The sequence below is a fragment of the Dasypus novemcinctus genome, chromosome 2, assembly GCF_030445035.2.
Source record: "Dasypus novemcinctus isolate mDasNov1 chromosome 2, mDasNov1.1.hap2, whole genome shotgun sequence".
In the NCBI taxonomy this organism is placed as follows: Eukaryota; Metazoa; Chordata; class Mammalia; order Cingulata; family Dasypodidae; genus Dasypus; species Dasypus novemcinctus.
The window spans coordinates 118797672-118810400 of record NC_080674.1 but is presented as its reverse complement, the minus strand read 5'-3'; the positions used below and the strand labels follow the sequence as shown (position 1 = coordinate 118810400).

General features: G+C 34.0%; 1 protein-coding gene across 3 annotated transcripts in view; it reads right to left on the bottom strand.

Moving 5' to 3' along the window:
* Positions 1-12729, bottom strand: part of YTHDC2 (YTH N6-methyladenosine RNA binding protein C2) — a 143181-nt gene that overhangs the window by 69642 nt on the left and 60810 nt on the right. For all 3 annotated transcript variants that reach the window (XM_071209454.1, XM_058277155.1, XM_058277147.1), the window contains exons 6-10: positions 6864-6966; positions 5832-5988; positions 2891-2998; positions 1647-1795; positions 697-832 (exon numbers count right to left, since the gene is read on the bottom strand). In XM_071209454.1, the coding sequence (XP_071065555.1) occupies positions 697-832; positions 1647-1795; positions 2891-2998; positions 5832-5988; positions 6864-6966 (653 nt within the window). The remainder of the gene's footprint in view (positions 1-696; positions 833-1646; positions 1796-2890; positions 2999-5831; positions 5989-6863; positions 6967-12729) is intronic.

Here is a 12729-nt window from a genome sequence, read left to right as displayed (position 1 = left end):
ACACATACACACAAATGTACTTCTTTACATAATTGTCATGGAATAATAGACCTCATGAAACTACTCTCGAAATACTAGGTTAAGAATCCCTGATTTTGCATACTGTTGCCGCCTTTCTCCACCCCTCCTCCCCTTCCAGCTCCCGCCGTCCTTCCCGCCAGTCCCGCCCATATTGCCAACCCACAATCTGCCCTCTTCCCCAGTAACTGCTTACCTCAGGTCTATCCATCAGCTTCAGCCTGTCCACAGCCGCCCCTTAACCAACCCTCCCTTCATCACGCCCCTCCCTCTACCCAACCCTATATAGCTAAGTGTACTTCCGTAACAAAGCAGACCTGTTCTTGCGCTCAAGCGGTCTCCGTGGTTTTTCCCCAACCGCGCGTCCCCCACGCCTGGAGAACCGGTGCTCCCTCTTGGGGCACCCCCCGCCGGCTGATCGGCAGGAGCAAGCCCCCCCGACTCTTGGGCCTGAGCGAGGACGAAACCCTCACGCTCAGCTACAGCATACTAATTATTTATTTTACTATGCTAAAAGGAAGATCCTTATTTTGCATTTGAAATAAAACACATACTCAAAAGAACAAATTACAGGTTGTAAACAACAACAAAAAAAATTATAGTACTTACATTTTAAATTCAACTATACTTCCACCATAAATAACTCTAAGAGTAATAACATTTTTTAAATCAACTTACCACTAACATTTTCAGTTAAAATAAGGTGAAAGACCTGAGCAAAGGCATCAACATCTTTATGTAGCCATATATCAGAAAGACAAGCATCCATTTCCTTTATTAACCATGGTTCAAGGCAATTCACATCTTTTTCTGTCTTTAAAAAAAAAAAAAGCAAAGATTATAAATTACCTAGTAGCTTAACATTTGCTTACAAAGAACATATGGCCACAATGACTGCAAGAACTACTAATCTTGTGATATTATAGAAAAGGCAATGACATAAAATTTCTAATTTCATCACAAGTGTTATCATTCACGGTATGTCTTTTGTACATCCATATTTTATGAGTGACCTTGTCAAGAAAAGATGATACAATCCAGGGACAATATTAAGTAATTGTGCTTCTGAGAGTGTTACTAAACGTACCTATATACCAGGGGTTCTCACTCCCAATTGTACCTCAGAGAGTGTATCATCACCTGGAGCTTTTTAATACTGATGCCAAGTCCTAAACCAGAGTAATAACATCAGATTCTCTGGTGGTAGGAACCCAGATTCCATAATGTTTTAAAAGCTAAGGTGATGCTAGTGTGTAGTCAGGCTTAAGAACGACCAATTTACATGGTCCTAATGCTGTTCACCGAAACAAATGGATCTTCTGTATTCTAAATAACAATTTTTAAATATTGTTGAAAAATACTTTTAAAAACTAATGGAATAGTTCACCTGGGTGCATTACAACTCTAAACTGATAGAAAACTTGAAGCATACCTGCAGTTTGTACCTTTCTCTGCTCAAAATTAGATTCTTAGTAAAAAGAATCTAGAAAGTTGTTCTGAAAAAGATGTTAGTCTAAAATAAACTAACAGAATTCTCTTTTAATTATGCAGGTCAAAATTATATCATAAACTGTTCTTTAAATTACAAAATTATCACTCAAAATAGTGTGAAATCACCAAGTTCTTACCAGCTGACTGAAGACAGCATCACCACCATCATCCAATATATCGTATTCTTCAGTCACATTTGGAACAGTTCTCTGTCTCTGAGACTCAGGCTTGAAAGTATTCTCTTGTGCTGAGTACCATTCTGTAAGTGTGGTTTGTTGTTTTTCTTCTAAATCAATTACCAAAGAAAGAATTAAGTAGATACATTCTTGACTTTTGAAATGTATCCATTGTTTAAAAAAAATTGAGTATATCTGGTGGCAATTAAATGGTGACCTTGTTTTAAAGTTACTGTTTGTCAATATATTAATTAGGAGCATTCAAAAAAGTTTGTTACGCTCACCCATAATGGCATATGTAACCACATAAAAACTTCATCTATTCATCTATTAGTAAGAAGTTGACTACTAAGTAATTCTATAATTTAAAGAATATTTAGCCATATCATAACTGTGTTTAAATCGATGACTAATATTCACATAGGATTTTATAGAAAACTATTTATTGAGCTTCTAACATCATGCCTATTTTTGGAGATACAAGTAATAAGAAAAGGCTTAAAGATCGAGGAGTTTTATACTTTATGTAAATAGGCATGACTAATTAATTTTATTTTTCAAATGAAGAATCCAAAACCCAAAGAAATTAAGATAATTGTCCAAAGTCATAGAGTAAATGAAACAAAGTTTGGAGTTAAATCTTCTAATATGAATAATATAGTTAAAAGTAAGCTAAATACCAATTCAAAAGAATCTAAATCCCAATTCAAAAGCTGAGATAGAATATTTCATTATAAGAAATTTATTAACAGCCAAACAACACTAAATTCAAAGTACAGATGTGATCCCATAATTTCAACATCTGAAAACCTTGACATTTGTATCAAAGATGGACCTGTTATTGCTCAGATGCTATTCTTTCACCCCTTACCCACTACCAACCCTGGCCAAATGAGATATGCTGTAAGCAGCCAGCACATATTCTTCTGCCCCATTAAAATGGTGGTTAAATCTTCAGATATAGACACACTTGACTTCCTCAACTCTGACATCCACTTTCAATTCCTCCCCATTGATTATAACTTCTGGCCATAAAACAGAATGCAGAACATATCAAAAGGTGCATTTGGGATAATATCCTAATATAATGTATAAAATTACATACAGGAGAAAAACAATTTCAAGAGTCCCTTGACCTCCAAATTATAAGCCTGCAATTCTCAAAAGGTCAATAGTAATATTAATTTCTTTGATAAAAAGCTCACCTCGCTGTTTTTCCTTTTTGTACTTTAACATTTCTTTGTTTGTATATCCAGTAGTTCTTAAAATGTCTTCCAGAAACATTTCTTTTACTTCAAATGGTCTTCCCTGTACTAAACAATAAGAATTAAAAGAAAGAAGGAAAAAAAAAAGTCAGTGAGCATCTTAAAGACAGTTCACTTAAAAACTTGAGAATCCAAAGTTAATAGCCCGGACTGTAAATTCCAAAAGCAATTTCTTGTTCAAGTGACCCTCATGACATTGTCCTATAAATATAACTTTGATCTTAATTTTAGACAAGTTTCATTCTCTTTTTTTTCCCCAGGGTTTACTATCTACATATGTGTTTGGCATCATGCTAAGCACTAGGAATACAAATGGTAAACAAAAAACAGAGCTACCTCCTGCCCTCCTGAAGCTAGCAACCTAGCAGGGGACATTAATCCAATACTCCACCATATAAATATGAATAGAGTTCTGAAAAGTCTATGGAAAAGAAGTACAAGACACTATAACAGCACGTAATAAGGGAATTTGACTAGGTTGAGAAAAGCATCCTCATGGAGAAAATTAAAAAGAAGGGAAGAAGGCAAACAGAATACCTAAACTATGTGAAAAGGAAAGAGTAGACAATGAGAAAAAAAAAAAAACATGTGCAAAGCCCCTATGGTGGAAATAAGAATGATATTTCCAAGAAATTAAAAAGCCAACGTAACTGGAACATGGTGGGTGGGGGAGAATGAACAGAGAACTACAGTTCAAGATAAGGCAGTAGAGCTAGATAAATCTTAAGGATTTAGGTCTTTATCCTGAGATAAAAGTCATTACAAGTTTTAAGCTCAGAAGAGTTTTCAACATTATCAGAATTTACACTTCAGAATGGAAGTATAAAATGGAAGTGTTAAATTCAGAAAGCATTTAAAAGAGAGCAAAATAGATAAAGACAGACTAAGTAGGAGCTATTACAATGGTTTAGGTAAAAGATGAATGGTTTATGAAAATGAAGCAGATTTTAGAGCTAGTCAGGAGATAAGATCCACAGAACTCAGAATTAGATTGGCTATGAAGAAATGACAAAGAAGAAAGTGTCAACTACAATTTTTGAATATTTGACTTGCAAAACCAGATGGATGATGAGGTCATTTCTGTGACAGCAAGGAACACTGAAAAAGAAACAGGTTGACTGGTGGAAGTCAGGGTTTGGTTTTAGGCATATCAAATCTAAGGTGCTAAGAAGAGCTGTCAATTAGCAGATGGATAGATTTTCATATGCCTGATCACCCAAGAATATTATGAGAAGTTAAGAAGTTTGTGACTTAGGTGACTGGTCAATTGTGGTATATTTAACCAAAACAGGCAACACAAGAAAAGAAAGTTTTTGTAGAAAAAATTAAGTATTATGGGGTATATTGGAAGTAAGCTGGTTATAACATCTAAGTTCAATACTCTGAAGAAAAGTCTGAATTGGGAAATGAAGATTTGAGAGTCCTCAGTATAAAAGAAAAGGTAGACATGAACAGCATGATTGAAAACCTCTACGGAGACTAACAGTGCATCTCCAGTGCCTAGCAGAGTGTAGCACAGAGTAGGAAAGAAGGGGGGTAAAATGAAGAAAGGAAGGGAGGTATAGTGAGTAGAAATGAGAAAAGGAAATGAGTCAAGGGAATAATCCTTAAAAAATATTTAAGTAAAGGACAAGAAGCCCATAAAGAAATTGCAGCCAAAATGTGTAATTAGACTGAGAAGACACTGTTGCCATAATGGGATATGGGATCCCATTATGGGATCCCAGCATTTCACAAGAAAGGGGCCAACCATGAGAAATACTACAGAAAACTTAAGATATTTGCCTGAAATCTAATTAGGCTTTACAAGTATATCAATGTCAAAACAAAGGTGTTATGAACAACCCTATACACTGCAGAAAAGTGAACTGTTTCAGCCTTCTGAAAAAGTAAAATGGTAAAAGAATTTTAAAAAAAGATATACTCTAATTCAGCAATTTCACTTTCAGGTAGATATAACAGGATTACTATATAAGAATATACATACAAAGACGTCTATTACAACATTGTTTATACTGAGGAGGATGAGAGAGAGAACCAACCTGAATGTCCAAATATAAAGGAATGATGAGATAAAGCATGGCACATCCATATTATGAATTACTAAAGCAGCTGTTTAAAATTATGAACTATATCTACAGCTACTTAATTGGAGAACTGTCCATTACTTATTGTAATATGAATAAAACAAATTACAAAATAGCATGTAAGGCATGTGCCTAGTTTTGGAAAACCAATTTTTTAAAAATCCTATGTATATATTTGCATATGTTTGCATGAGCATGTACAAGGTGAGGAAAGATATACACCAGATTTTTAACATCAGTACTTACAGGAAAGTAGAACACAGAATAAAAACATACGGGCACTTATGAACTTCAGATTTCTACATATACCTCTGTATCATTTCATTAAGGTAAAGACATACAAGGTTTGCAATTTCTAAAGAGGAACATAATAAAATAAAATAAAAAATTTAAAGATTAGTGGCATAACTATATGGTTAAAGAACAAAGACAAACATTAAGTGGCAGCATATTCAGAAGTAAATGGGAAGCAAACATAGGATTGTAAACTATTCTTTTAAGGAGCCTAGTAATAAAGAAAAGAAAGTCATAGGGCAGAATTTAAAGGGAAATACAGGATCAAAATAAAGCTTTTTTTTTTTTAAGACTAGACAGTTGGGTTCATGTCATCATACCAAAGAGCTACAAGTGAAAAAAGAGAGGCTGAAAATATAGAGATAACTACAAAACAAAGAAAAAAGAAACAGATGCCCTCTACTTCAGAACATTCCTCAGCTTATATTAGCATAAGCATAATCACACCCAAAAATGTTCTTTCATAAAAATTCTACAAGAAATCTGATGATTTAACTTACTATATATTACTGGACAACTTCCAAAATATCTTATAAACAGATTTACATCCAATGCAGCACTAGAAAGAATTAGTTTCAAAGTTGGGTGCTTTTGCAGCAAATCTCTTAACTTTGTAAGTAAAAAATCACTAAATCGATCCCTTTCATGTACTTCATCCTGCAGTAAACAAAAAAAAAAAAACCATGGGACAGTTAAACATTACAGATGATGAAGTCTTTAAAATAATGGACCTGCTGAATACACATTCAAATTAAATGTGGACAAAGCTGATCAATATTAGTGAAAATTTTATTTGGGATAATTCAGAAATCATCAGTTATTAATAAATTAGTGTGGATAACAAAGTACCACCATTTTCTCCCCCACAGAACATAACACCACACAAACTATAACAAATTTAAATAAGTGATATCTAGTATAATGTAGTTTTAGTGTATACAAAATCTATTTAAATATGGTTCTGATCATACTTTGGTTTGAATGTCCAAGACCTAATTAAGTTTCCACCAGCTGCGTTCTGCAAGTTTATAAAACATAATCTAATTCTTTTTTCTGACAGAAACTGAACAAAAACTTAGAAATTATTTAATAAGGAGGTAATTCATATACCTATTTTACCAGCAGTTAATTTAACAGCTTAACCATAAAGTTAAATGACGTAAACTCTATCCCTAAAACAAGGAAATACATGATATTAAAGAAGGAACAGATAATGTTAAGTATAGAGACAAAAGAAAATTTTCACTATTTCTGGAAAACTCTAAGGACATGCATCATTTTCACAGTGTAAAAGCACATTTTTAAAAACTACCTATTTATTTTATTTCACCACATAAAAAAATAAGAATATATTTTAAATATTTATTGCATTAATTCTAGAGAAAAATAACTTTATTATAATAGCCTGTGCAAAGAATAAATTAGTTCTCACTTATATCCTACTCTAAAAATGCAATTACTTATTTAAATTTTAGTCATTCCTAGAAATAAGAAATCTGAGTTATATATGGAAAATTCAGCAATACTCTTACCACAATAACATGTGTCACTGTTGACAACGTACTATCTCCTGCCATCAGTGTGCGAAGCAATACCCCATTAGTGCAAAATGTCAGAAGTGTCTTTGGAGAAACCCTTTTTGAAAAATCAAAATAAAGTGCACAATTAAAAATCTTTCAAGTAATTCAATATGATCACATTAAATGCTGGTCTTGCATTTACTTTAATAAATGTTGCCTCTATAACAGTATATTGTTGTGTATGGTTTATTAGCAAAACTATGTGAAATACAGTTGATCCTAATTATTCATGGACTGCATAATTATGAATTCATCTACTCACTAAAATTTATTTGTAATCCCAAAATCTATACTTGCATAACTTTCATGGTCATTTGCGAGCATGTGCAGGATAGCCAAAAATTTGAGTAACCTAACGTGCATGTTCACAGCTGAGCTAGAACAAGGCAATGCTTTGACTTCTTGCTTAAGCTCTCATACTGAAAACAAGTGTCCTTTTCACAGCATGTTGTACTGTTGGGTTTGAGTTCAATGTTAATAAATCAACATATTTTAAATAAGTTATGTTTATACAAAAACACACATTAAGCAAGGTTATGTATTGATCATAAGTGACAAAAGTATTATTACCAAGCTCACAGTACTCTAACCCTGTATCTCCCCTACAAGCAAGTAAGTAATTGTTAATGCAGTGTTCTAAGTGACTTTACAGATCATAACTACTGTGAATAAGAATTGATTGTATGTATTTTATGCCAGACAATCTCACAAATTTATTACTAACAGCCTTTTATTAAGTGCTGTATTTTGCCAGAAAAACCTAAGTAGATTTAAAAAGTAAAAGACATTAAGGAGGATTGTGAGAGGACTGTGAAGTAGAAACTCCAGGAATTAGTCCCTCTATTACTACTGAACTGACAGGAACTATATGAATCAACCACTTTGAAACTCTGGAGTCTAGGGGGACTGTGCAGCATCCAAAGAGGAATGGGAAGAGGCTGGTAAATTGCAATGAAGGCCAGTGAGTTTCACCCTTCCTGGAGAAGCTACCATCCTTTTTCCCAGACCCATGACCAGCAGAAGTAGGACTGGAGTTCCAGCTCCTGACTCAGATTGCTGGTGGCAGAGTAAGATGAAAAGTACTGGTTCTCCAAACTTCAGGAACGTATGATCCCAACCCAGATCTCTACCTTTGATCAGTTACTTCACATTGCACGGGCCACTCTGAGGACTACTACTGTTCCAAATCCAATGGGGCAAAGGCAACAGAGGAATTTTTTTTAAATAAAAGCAACTTTATCTGGACATTTTAACTGGAGGGAAGAGATAGGTGAATGTGTACTATAACTAGAGGAAAAATACTATCAAATATTAAAAACATAATGGGAGAATAAGCTAAATGAAATTTATTTCTAAAGTAGCTCTCAAGTGAAAGGAAAAGAATGTTACCATGACATAATATATTAAGCTAGTCTGTCTGCACAAGCCTTAAGAATCCAACAAAATCTGTTCTTTGATTCTAATAAAATACTGAAAAAGGAGATTTACATAGGATTTCTAAAGATGACAATCACAAGTTTTCCAATACCACAGCTGTCTTTTAAATCTGTAAAGAGAAGTTTAATAAAAAGGAGGAAAGCAATGTCAAATAGTTCAAAAAACGTATAATTTAAACATTAGATTGACACTGGGCTTGTATTTCAAATGGTAACAAATGCTAACCTAAAGTTTTCATGAATTCAGTAGTCACCAATACAACCTATCTTCCATTTCTCCTCACTTAAGGCTATAAAGTTTTTTTGAATCTAGAACACAATTTTCTTAGAGTAAAAGGTTTAATGCTTATAAAAGACTTTGCTATGTATTTTTTTTAATATCACAAAACAGCATTATGAATATCTACAGAAGCAATTTTTCTTACATTTTTAGTAAGTAGTAACAATGAGCATTATTCTATAGAAGGAAATTTTATGTTGAATACAAACATACAAACACTTAAAAGACAATATCTTGATCAAAACAAAGGAAAACAACAGAAGAGCTGCATTAACTGGGCAAATGCTTAATAAAAGAACTTCAAAATACTTAGAAGTTCCTGGAGCCCTTGCTGGCCCCTCTCCCACCTCTTCCACAACAAAGGGTGGAGTCACCTTCCACTCCCATTATGGGTCCCTGGTCTGAGCCAAAGGGAGCAGAGTGGCCTCTGAGTGCATATTAGGGTGCATGTATGCCAGTGTCAAACTGCTGGGTTGAAGTCTAGAGACTGAGTTGGGGAACCTGTGAGGCTCCCCTTCCCCGAGTTAATCCTAAGAGCAGAGAAGCAGCTTGCAAATGGCTAAGGCAGTGTGAAAAACAATTAAGTTGAAATACCCTTGAAATACCCTGAGTGAAAGGACTACTTGAATTATGACGCTCAAGAGAAACCAGGAGGACTAAGAGGTCTGATCCAAAGGAAGTTCACTCAAATTCATGTGGACTATAAACAGGGAATTCCTGGGGCCCAGGAAAAGAAGCAGGCTCCCCATCTCTGGCTCTAAGAACATTCAGATAAGATGGACAGGACCATGCACTTCCCATTTGCCTCAGACTGATATTGATAGTAAGCTCTGAAGGAAACCACCAACCAAAGCAGATCCAGTTTGCAAAGAGAGTAAAAGCGCTTTAAGCTTGGTTTGATGGTTTTGATTAGCTCCCAGCATTCAAGAAAATCTCTACCATATCACTAGCTGGATATAAGGAACAGCCCAGGGACTAAATCCCAGAATTAACATTCTAAAATATTAAAATGTACAGTGTGCAACAAAAGATTACAAGACAAAGAAACAGAAAATGGCCCATCCAAATAAACAAGATAAAAATCTAGAAACCATGAAGGAAGTGGACCAGATTTTAGACTTATAGAACAGAGACTTTCAAATAATAATTGTCAATATGCTCAAGAAGATAAGGAAAACAGAAAAAAGAACTGAAGGACATGTGGAAAACAATGAATGAACAACATGGGAATCTCTCTACAGAAATACTGAGTTTAAGAACACAATAACTGAAATGAAAAATTCCCTAGACAATTTCAACAGCAGATTGGAAGTGGCAGAAAAAATAATCTGTGACAAGACAAATGAAATGATTCAGGCTGAGAAGCAGAAAAATAAAAATATAAAAAAGAACAAACAGAGCCTAAGAAACCTGTGGGACACCGTCATACCAAAATACACATTATGGGAGCCCAGAAGGAGAAGAAAGAGAGAAAGGGGCAGAAGGAAAATTTTAAAAATGGCAAAAACTTCCCAAATTTAAGATATGAATATGCACATTTAAGAAATCCAAGGATTCTGGAGATATCCAGATACTACAGTCAGGAAAGACAGCTCACAAGTTTGGTACCTAGCCACTTTGGAATTTATGTTCCCCAGAGTGACAGAGTGGGACTCAGTTGTGGTTTCCCTACACATGGCTCTTCTGTCCTTCTATATGAACCTTTAATTAGTACTACAGTTAGTAGGTATACATCCAAGAGACTTAAATCTTTAGGCACTCCATGTGCCAGCTGGGCCCTGAATCTTGCTTTGCAAGATTATGTAGAAGGGAATTCCAATAAAATAAAATTGAGTTCATCAGAAACCATGGAACCAAGAAAGAAAACAGGGGTACAGAATATTTGAAATGCTGAAAGAAAACTACTGAAAAACCAAGAATTCTACATCCAGAAAGACTTTCTTTCAAAAATGTGGGAGAGAGTAATACATTTCCAGAAAAACAGTGGCTGAGGGAATTTGTCATCATAAGGTCTACACTACAAGCAATGCTAAAGGAAGGTCTTCAGACTGAAAGGAAAGACACTAGAGAGTGAATCAAGCAGCATAAAGAAATTCAAGAAAAAAATTCCATTAATGAGCATAAAAAGGAATCAAATATCTAGGAATAAATCTAAACAAGAATGTAAATGACTTGTACATAGAAAACTATAAAACATTACTAAAAGAAACCAAAGATAAGCTAAATAAATGGAAGGATATTCTATGTTCATGGATTGGAAAATGTCAATCCTACTAAAAACAACTTATATATTCAATACAATTCTAATCAAAATTCCAACAAGCTTCTGTGAAAATGGAAAAGCCAATCATCAAATTTAAATGGAAAGGCAAGGCACCCCAAATAGCAAAAGCCATCTTGAAAAATAAGAATAAAGTTGGAGGACTCACATTTCCTGATCTTCAGACTTATTACAAATCCACAGTAATCAAAACAGCATGGTAATGGCACAAGGATAGACAGATTATAGGATTCAAATTGAGAGCTCAAAATTCAACCCTCACATCTATGGCCAATTGATTTTTGACAAGGTAGCAAAGACTACTCAATTGGGAAAGAATAGTCTCCTCAACAAATAGTACTGGGAAAACTAGTCTCCATTTGAAAAAAAAAAAAGGCCCCTTAGCTCACCATACACAAAAATTAATTCAAAGTGGATCAAAAACCTAAACAAAAGAGGTAGAACTATCAAACTTTTGGAAGAAAATGTTCAGAAGCATCTTCAGGACCTTACAGTAGGCAATAGTTTGAGACTTTACATCCAAAGCACAAGCAATAAAAGAATAGATAAATGTGATCTCATCAAAATTTAAAATTTTTGTATCTCAAAGGAGTTTATCAGAAAGTAAACCGACATCCTATACAATGGGAAAAAATATTTGGAAACCATATATTCAATAAGGGTTTAATATCTAGAATGTATAAAAAAATTCTTCAATTCAACTATAAAAAGACAAACAACCCATTTAAAAAATGGGCAAAAGACCTGAATCAATGTTTCTCCACAGAAGATATACAAATGGCCATAAAGAACATGCAATATCACTGGCTGTTAAGAAAATGTAAATCAAAATCACAACGAGATACCACTTCACACTCACTAGAATGGCTACTGATTAAAAAAAAAAAAAAAAGAATTTCAAATGTTGGTGAAGATGCAGAGAAATAAGAATGCTCATTTATTGCTAGTGGGAATGTAAAACAGTGCAACCACTATGGAAGACAGTTTTATGGTTCCTCAAAAGGTTAAAAATAGAATTACCATAAGATCCAGCAATCCTACTTCCAGGTGTAAAATCAAAAGAAGTGAAAACAGGAACTAGAACAAATATTTTCACACTGATTTTCATAGAAGCATTATTCACCATTGCCAAAAGATGGAAGCAGCCTAAGTGTCAAATCAACCAATGAATGAATAAATAAAACGTAGTATATACATACAATGGAATATTATTCAGCTATAAGGAATGATGTTCTGATACATGTGACAACATGAATGAAACTTGAAAGACATCAAGTTGAGTAAAATAAGCCAGACACTAAAGGACAAATATTGTATGACCTCACTCAGTAAGTAATTAGAATAAACAAACTCATAGAGTCAGGATCTAGAATATAGGTTACCAGGAACAGGTTGGGGATAGCAAATAAGGAGTTAATTCTTAAATTGTAGAGAGTTTCTATTTCAGTTGATCATAAAGCTTTGGTAATGGATGGTGGTGATGACACTATGAATGTAATTAAATAATATATTTGAATGTAGTTAAAAGAGGGACATTTTAAATTGTATGTTACTAGAATAAAAATTTTAAAAACAGGACTGTGCAACACAAACAGGATACCCTATTGTAAACAATGGATTATAGTTAATAAGTTATTAAAAATGTTCTTTCATGAACTGAAATAAATATACCACACTAATGCCAGATGTTAATAATAGGGTGGTATATAGAATATCTATTTTTTTTAATGATTTTTATGTAAACATACAACTTCACAAATAATTTAAAAAAAGACCTTAAGTACTGTATGCTTGGGGGGTTGGGGACAACCCACTATAAAT